General features: G+C 45.7%; 2 protein-coding genes across 2 annotated transcripts; one reads left to right on the forward strand and one right to left on the reverse strand.

Annotated features, from left to right (window-relative positions):
- Positions 1-95: 95 nt before the first annotated feature.
- Positions 96-2,377, forward strand: F5891DRAFT_1050793 (WD40-repeat-containing domain protein). Its single transcript, XM_041362466.1, has 7 exons — positions 96-339; positions 402-498; positions 549-1,258; positions 1,428-1,623; positions 1,674-1,713; positions 1,734-2,029; positions 2,081-2,377. Exons 1-7 carry the CDS (start codon positions 308-310, stop codon positions 2,225-2,227), a joined length of 1,518 nt encoding a protein of 505 aa, XP_041222755.1. The 5' UTR covers positions 96-307; the 3' UTR covers positions 2,228-2,377.
- A 5,896-nt stretch (positions 2,378-8,273) lies between these two features.
- F5891DRAFT_957616 (uncharacterized protein) lies at positions 8,274-8,588 on the reverse strand (the record flags this gene model as incomplete). Its single annotated transcript, XM_041375498.1, has 1 exon — positions 8,274-8,588. The coding sequence occupies one exon, from the start codon at positions 8,586-8,588 to the stop codon at positions 8,274-8,276; it is 315 nt and encodes a 104-aa protein (XP_041222756.1).
- Positions 8,589-8,906: the final 318 nt, after the last annotated feature.

Raw genomic sequence — 8,906 nt, forward strand, 5'->3', positions numbered from 1 at the left:
CCATATATAGAAGCTTAGTCGAGAAATGTTCAAACCCCGTGAAATCCCACTATGCCGTGTTCTGATTATGTCTGATACGTACCCTCGTGACCAGTCCGTCTATAACCCCCCTTCCCGCCTAACTTTCGCACGCCGTAAACCCCTCTTCGGTGATTCTGAATCCTAGTAACTGCCAGCCCATCTGCGAAACACACTGTTAATTGGCGAGAGCCGCGGGGCATAAGTTGCTGGATTCCACGTTCAACAGCATAGGACACGGGTTCTCATCGTCTGTCGAATATTCGTTGTTTGCAGATAACCGCGGACGATGTCTAGATTTGTTCGTGCATCTAAGTATCGGTGAGTACATGCCCAAGATTGCAGCACACCAAGAGACTGATCAACGATCGCGTCTCCCACAGCCATGTCTTCGGACAGGCAGCCAAGAAAGAACATGGATATGACAATGTGAAGGTCTCCGGCAGCGCATGGGATACGAATCTTGTCTCTGCCTCTGGGGTGACCACTTTCCTTCTTCACGTCCGTCCTTCGCTGACATACCACCCCAGCGATACATCAGCGTTAACTGGAATGCATCCGGAGGTGGCGCATTTGCAATACTTCCCCTCCCCTCCCCTTTTGCAGCTGTCCCAAATTTCCCGCACAAGCTTCCTGATGTTATTCCCCTCGCGCGCAGTCACACCGCCCCCGTCCTCGACACTGATTGGTCCCCACATAACGACTCTATCGTTGCCTCTGGCGGCGAAGATGGAAAAGTCATGATTTGGAAGGTCGAGTCTTCCGCTTTTGAAGACTGGGGCCAGGATCATTGGGTACCGGAAGACTTTGACCCTGTCGCCCGGATCGATGCATCACCACGCAAGATCGGCCAAGTTCTCTTCCATCCAACCGCGTCTAACGTCCTCGCCAGTGCTTCCAGCGAACACACAGTTAAACTTTGGGATCTTGCTGATACTGATCGCCCACGTTCTGTTCTCACCGGACACAGCGATACCATCCAGTGTCTCGCCTTCAATCCTACCGGCACGCTCATGGCGACGACCTGTAGAGACAAAAAACTTCGTCTATTTGATCCTCGTGTTGGAAGCGAAGCTGTTCGCATCACTGAGGCACATGGCGGTATCAAGGGCGCTCGTGTCGTGTGGATGGGTGATCTTGACAAGATTGCGACTACTGGTTTTAGCAAGATGAGTGATCGTCAAGTCTCCATCTGGGAAGCTGGAGGTCTTGGAAGTGTCAAGACGATAACTATCGATCAGTCTGCTGGTGTCGTCATGCCTTTCTGGAGTGATAATGGCATTCTTTTCTTGGGTGAGCGCCTCGCATGTGCTTAGGACTCGTCTTTTCTCACATTATCACTTCTAGCTGGCAAAGGGTAAAGTGGAATTGAATGTGTTTGTTATTCGTGGTTAATCTAAATCCAACAGCGATGGAAATATCCGGTACTACGAATACGAAAGTGACTCGCTATTCGCACTAGCAGAACACAAATCTCCGGATCCCCAGCGGGGAATATGTTTCCTCCCTCGTCGTGCCCTTAACGTGTCGGATTGCGAGATTGCCCGTGCGTACAAGGTGTCAGGCTCATCCGTGGAACCCATCGCTTTCATCGTGCCTCGCAAAGTAAATATTTTTTGAAAGACTTACGATAGCTTCACTGACAGTATTACCAGGCGGACTCATTCCAATCCGACATTTACCAGCTGCAGCCTCGTCAGAGTCTTCTCTCTCAGCAAGCGAGTTCTTTGCTGGAAAGACCGCTCCATTAAAGCTCGTTAGTCTCGAGAATGGTGCCGTGTTCAATGGTGCACAATCGACATTCACGCCCTCGGCGCCTGCTCCTGCACCGACACATGTGCCCGCACCCACTGCGTTCAGTGCACCTCCGCCTGTCACTAAAGCTGTTACCATGCCTACACATGTACCACAGACACCAGTGAGATCCGAGTCGGCACCAGTGCCTCAACTCGCTTCGCCTATCTCAGAGTCTCCGGTTATCCTCACTCCGCCAACGCAAGTTGATGATGAAGTACGTTCTCTTGGTATCGATCTTGAAGTTTGACGCTTAAGCTATGTGTAGGGCAAGACCACCGTGTTAGAAGCCGAAGTCGATCGGCTCAATAGTGAGCTCCGCGCAGCACGAGAAAAGATTCGCAACATGGAGTTACAGGTCGAGGGCCTGAAAGCGAATGCAAGAAAGGCCGCTCAGGCTTTGATGGAAGCGTGAGGACCAGTTTGTGAGACTCAGGTCGCGGTGGCTGTAAAGTAAAACAGTACCCTGATGAGACTAGAGGTGCTTTTGGTGTAGATTGATGATCGTGTACATAGTCATTATATCTTGTATAACCTGCATTTCAATGGACGTTGGATTCTTTTATCTACTAAGGATGTTCCGAGCAACGATGGTAGAACTTGTTTTCGTGATGCCTCAACTTTGAAGACTGGTCGCCGCGGTCACGTGGTGTTGGCTGCTTGACTGTGAGCATAGATAAAACTTCAAAATTCAAGAGCGCATTGTCGCTGCAGCACTCAGTGCTCACTACGGTCACCGTTCGAGACACCATCACCATTCCTATTCTCAACGTCAGAAGACAACGCAGTTGAGTTTGTGGTACAAACTCAACTGAATTGTCTTAGGCGATGATCCTCTCCGTAATGATATTTTCTCAGTCAATGTTGCACAGATGCAAAGTCCAGACTGTTGATGACCTCTTTGAGGCCATCTAAGACCTTGAAGAAGAAGCAACAATCTGACCATGTTGATGCTGACCATCTCGAGCTATGGAAGGTGAGTGATCTGATGCCTACGATTGGATGTTGACAATTTGGAAGGTCGACCTGCCTGTCAACGAGACGATCGAGCACGATCTTCACAATCTTTAACTTGCCACAACGAAATCCTTATCACCTGTGGCTGAAATGGTCGAGATTTTTCCCAATGCTCCGCAGCGTATGCATCTGCATATTGTTGTCCAGGCCCTACCTGCCGGTGAGTTGTCTTTGTTTTCCTTATTGGTCGTTCCAACAGCTCACATGCGAGACATCACGCTACCCTTCAACGTTCCTGCAAAATATCTTCTAATTTCCCCGTTTCCTGCATTCTATCAGATATTTCATTCAAGTGATCATATGCTTGCCCTAGGACTCTGATCGATGGGGGTATGTATGCATGTCTGTATTCTGTCTGGTGCTTTGCTCTGATGGTCGTGCTTAGCGAGGGCTCCAACAGGATATCGTGGTCGATGCCTCATCAGTAGTTTGATATGTACGCTTGAACGCTTCTGCCATTTTATGATTATCCACTCCACCCAGCGGACCCCATATTCTTGTCATGCTCATTCGCAAGAAAGACGTACAATTGAACCGTGAATCTATGCAATTCATTCCTTTTATTCTCTGTGGGCCATCGAATGGAGGCAATTGCATCCGAGCACCAATGAGTTATCAGCCATCTGGCTTCATGATTCGCAGTATCTATATGTTCAGACAGTGGACCATCAATGCGCAGAATCAGAATCAGGTGTCAAGGCACTTTCACTGATTCTCTTTGTATTTTGACATCGGCCATCAAGGACCAGGTTGGTTGCTAGTCGTTTCGGATGATTTCAGCTTACCGCTTGGTGCAAGCGCGGGTGCTTCGTTACAGTAGTGATACAACAAGAAATAGCTTTCCCTAGACCTTTCAGATATACTTCGAAACACCATATGTTAAATAAATACCACGACGGATCCCCCACCAAATTCGTCCTCCCTGCAGACCACTGGGCAAGTATTTCCCTACACAGTACTGCTAGTTGATACATGTACATGCTCCTGGAAAACAATCGAATTCATGCTAGTTTCTGCGGTGAAGTGTGCCACGAGTTTGGCATGGTATTCTCGAACGCTCAGGATGAGGCGTGGTCCCAGCACAAACATCTGCACGACCGATAAAATTTGAAGAGTACCAATGAGTATCTGAGCTCCAGTAGAATTTGAGCTCTACAAAAATAATAAGCAGTGGTTACATGCAGATATCAACAACAAGTCAGCGCACCGAGATTTCTGGAGAGAGAACAGTAAACTGCAGGCAAGAGACACCAACAAAGCTAACATGTGCGGAACTTGAGCTCAAAAATATAACCCGCGTTCACACTACAAGCTCACCTTGCAAAATAAAGAACGTGGGATTGTATGAGCACTCTGAAACAGTCTCCGATGGTCGATCCTGTCGATGGGCCAAGTCGTCGCAGCTCACGGAAGTGTTTCATTCTAAGCATATTTTGTTATATGGGATATGGTTAGACCATGGTTATGGCTAGCTCAATGTGAGCAATTTCGAACATTTTTAGCATTTCTCAAAATGTGCAAAACAAGGGGGGTCCATTTTGCACATTTTGAGAAATGTCAAAAATGTGCAAAACCAAGGAGCTCCATTTTGCACATTTTGAGAAATGTCAAAAATGTGCAAAACCAAGGGGGTCCATTTTGCACATTTTGAGAAATGTCAAAAATGTGCAAAACCAAGGGGGTCCATTTTGCACATTTTGAGAAATGTCAAAAATGTGCAAAACCAAGGGGGTCCATTTTGCACATTTTGAGAAATGTCAAAAATGTGCAAAACCAAGGAGCTCCATTTTGCACATTTTGAGAAATGTCAAAAATGTGCGAAACCAGGGGGGTCCATTTTGCACATTTTGAGAAATGTCAAAAATGTGCAAAACCAAGGAGCTCCATTTTGCACATTTTGAGAAATGTCAAAAATGTGCAAAACCAAGGAGCTCCATTTTGCACATTTTGAGAAATGTCAAAAATGTGCGAAACCAGGTAGGTCCATTTTGCACATTTCTGGCATTCCTCAAAATGTGCAAAATGGGCCCTCTTGGTTTTGCACATTTTTGACATTTCTCAAAATGTGCAAAATGGACCCCCCTTGTTTTGCACATTTTTGACATTTCTCAAAATGTGCAAAATGGGCCCCCCTTGTTTTGCACATTTTTGACATTTCTCAAAATGTGCAAAATGGACCCCCTTGGTTTTGCACATTTTTGACATTTCTCAAAATGTGCAAAACAAAGGGGGTACATTTTGCACATTTCTGGCATTCCTCAAAATGTGCAAATGTATCCCCCTTGTTTTGCACATTTTCGCCATTCCTCAAAATGTACATAATGGACCCCCTTGGTTTCGCACATTTTTAGCATTTCTCAAAATGTGCAAAACAAGGGGGGTCCATTTTGCACATTTCTGGCATTCATCAAAATGTGCAAATGTACCCTGCTTGTTTTGCACATTTTCACCATTCCTCAAAATGTGCAAAATGAGGGGGTCCATTTTGCACATTTCTGGCATTCCTCAGAATGTGCACAATGCACCTTCCTTGTTTCGCACATTTTCGCCATTCCTCAAAATGTGCAAAATGAGGGGGTCAATTTTCACACATTTTTGGCATTTCTCAAAATGTGCAAAATGAGGGGGGTTATGAGCCCCCCTAGGATCCACCTAGGATCAATTTTTCCTAGTTTTTGATTATTACTCCGGTATGTACAAGATATGGGAGTCCAGGACTCCCACCGTGTGCAGGCCTCATACCACTTGAGACTCAGATGTGGGAGTCCAGGACTCCCACCATGTGCAGGCCTCAAATCACCTGAGTATCAAATGTGGGAGTCCAGGACTCCCACTGTGTGCAGGCCTCAAACAACCTGAGTATCAAATGTGGGAGTCCAGGACTCCCACCGTGTGCAGGCCTCAAACAACCTGAGTATATGATGTGGGAGTCCAGGACTCCCACTGTGTATAGGCTGCAACAACATGTGTATCAGATGTGGGAGTCCAGGACTCCCACCATGTGCAGGCCTCAAACAACCTGAGTATATGATGTGGGAGTCCAGGACTCCCACTGTGTGCAGGCCTCAAATCACTGAGTTCAAGATGTGGGAGTCCAGGACTCCCACTGTGTGCAGGCTTCAACAACATGCATATCCATTATATACTCATAGATACAGTCAGTAGTATCATGTAAGGTAGGCCTCAAGCACTTTCAGTCAACATCACATGATGTGACTGGGGTGTGACCTACATACTACTCATATGAAAGTTCTCCTTCTCAAACTTGGAGTTACCTAGATTTTTATTTTCTTTGCCCAGTTCCCAAGATTTGCAAGGGCTGCTCACACCTGTCGAGCGCACTTGGGCATTGAGATTTCCAAAGATTAGTTGTAGCCACATGGACAAACACTTATAGCTCATTTTGAAACCTTTGTTTACATTTGACATCTTGGATAGCATAGATTGTTTATCTGCAAGTCTACTATTACTTTTCCAACAATTCTAAAATGAAGGCATTTTACAGAAGATGTCTTTATCATGTGACATTTACCAAAAGTGTTTGAGGCCTCTCACTACTACATGCTTAATACTTCATTGTACAGTCTCAGATTTACAATATGTTATGTTATGTTATGTTATGTTATGTTATATTGCAGGGACTGTCACTATGTTCTATACTTCATTTGTTTACATGATATGGATGTGGGAGTCCTGGACTCCCACCATGTGCAGGCCTTACACCACTGGAGTCTCAGATGTGGGAGTCCAGGACTGCCACCATGTGCAGGCCTCAAACCACCTGAGTATCAGATGTGGAAGTCCAGGACTCCCACCATGTGCAGGCCTCAAACCACTTGAGTATCAAATGTGGGAGTCCAGGACTCCCACCGTGTACAGGCCTCACACTACCTGAGTATCAGATGTGGAAGTCCAGGACTCCCACCGTGTACAGGCCTCACACCACCTGAGTATCAGATGTGGAAGTCCAGGACTCCCACCATGTGCAGGCCTCAAACCACTTGAGTATCAAATGTGGGAGTCCAGGACTCCCACCGTGTACAGGCCTCAAACCACTTGAGTATCAAATGTGGGAGTCTAGGACTCCCACCGTGTACAGGCCTCACACCACCTGAGTATCAAATGTGGGAGTCCAGGACTCCCACCGTGTACAGGCCTCACACCACCTGAGTATCAAATGTGGGAGTCCAGGACTCCCACTGTGTACAGGCCTCACACCATCTGAGTATCAAATGTGGGAGTCCAGGACTCCCACCGTGTACAGGCCTCACACCACCTGAGTGTCAAATGTGGGAGTCCAGGACTCCCACCGTGTACAGGCCTCTCAAATCACCTGAGTATCAAATGTGGGAGTCCAGGACTCCCACTGTGTACAGGCCTCACACCACCTGAGTGTCAAATTTGGGAGTCCAGGACTCCCACCGTGTGTAGGCCTCTCAAATCACCTGAGTATCAAATGTGGGAGTCCAGGACTCCCACTGTGTACAGGCCTCACACCACCTGAGTGTCAAATGTGGGAGTCCAGGACTCCCACTGTGTGCAAGCCTCAAACCACCTGAGTACAAGATGTGGGAGTCCAGGACTCCTACCATGTGCAGGCCTCTTCTTACATAATCCTGCTTGTTGTATATTTTAGCATGCAATGTGTATAAATTTAATTATATGGAGTCATTGTGAAGCAAGCCATGCACTGTGGGAGTCTTGGACTGCCACCCTGCATTAACACCAGTATTTTGCCTACTGTAATTGTTTAGGGTACATATATACAGTAAACAATGAAACTAAAATGAAACAAGAAATATGTGGTCAAGGAGATAAAAGAGATTGTGCAGAAAACAGTTGTGAAAATTAAAAAGGGAGCAAAAGACAATGTAGAGACTCGAAAATTTGAGAATGAGAGGACAGGAAACTGGCCAACTGGCAAAGCAGAAGATCAGGAGATGAAGAAACTGGCAAACAGGGAAGATGAGAGACAGGAGTGTTGGATTAGAGGAGCACCAGCAACTTGGATCTTGAGACTGATAAAACATGCTATGCACTTTGTAATATTTTGGCTATGTAGAAACCCAACCAAAAGTACTAATAATTTACAGTATATAAGAGTAGTTTACAATTCATGTATATTACACATCATCTATGCATTCCCTGTGCACCTGACTTGATTGTACTTCAACAGATGTGTCTGAGACTTGCAGAAAACTCATCAGGGAGATGGGAGGTAGGGAAAAATGGGAAAATAACAATGATACTGTTACATGTACTTTTAGTTTTTTCAAAATGCTATTCATAAATGCAGTTTCAAAATACACAATTTATTAGAATGCAGCCTGAGACCAGGAAGCCACATGAGGGTGCAGCCCTCCTTTGGATTCCTGTGACGAAGGAATAATGCTCATTGGGAACCTTCTGAATTATTGGAATGAAGGCTGAGGCCAGGAAGTGTATCACACCCAGCTAACTCTATTACTGTTCACCCTGTCTACACCATGCCCAACAATTCTACTTGAAGTACCTATCATAATGCCTGAATTATAGGCAATTTCAATCCTAATATTTGCCAATTTCATTCGCACTGGTCCATAATCACCAACACTGGTTATTATATCAAACCATTGAGCAAAGCATTGAGAGTCTCTGTGCCAGGGTGAACAATGATTGCACATGACGGTGAGAACTGTGAATGAAGATGCCCATTGTCTCAGGCAATTTGCCATGTCCTTGAATTGATTATTATCTGTCTTTACATGCAGCTTAGACATGCAATCGGCGAATGGTGTATTCTTCCAAGGAAAGTGTTTAATGATGAATTTGTTCCTATCAACACAAATGGTATATATAAAATTGTGCTCAACTTCTGTGGCTGTACGACCTCCCAGACACATACCAAACAACTCTTGCATGTGGGTTGGTTTCCATCAACATCTACTGATCCATGAACGGCTGCAACATTTCACATTCTTCATCACCACCATATCCTGTCCTTTGAGTCAAAGGCCTCTGTGTATGAGTTTTATCACTCACTGGTTCATTTAACGGATAACATGGGCTTGATCAGATGAAAGGTAAGTTTAATCTCA

Source organism: Suillus fuscotomentosus, assembly GCF_016647785.1.
Source record: "Suillus fuscotomentosus strain FC203 chromosome Unknown F5891scaffold_49, whole genome shotgun sequence".
Lineage (NCBI taxonomy): Eukaryota > Fungi > Basidiomycota > Agaricomycetes > Boletales > Suillaceae > Suillus > Suillus fuscotomentosus.

Coding starts and splice junctions, on each gene's coding strand:
- F5891DRAFT_1050793 (XM_041362466.1), top strand. CDS start 308: ATGTCTAGATTTGTTCGTGCATCTAAGTATCG. Junction 499..548: donor ATCTTGTCTCTGCCTCTGGG/GTGACCACTTTC, acceptor ATACCACCCCAG/CGATACATCAGCGTTAACTG. Junction 1,624..1,673: donor CTTTCATCGTGCCTCGCAAA/GTAAATATTTTT, acceptor CAGTATTACCAG/GCGGACTCATTCCAATCCGA.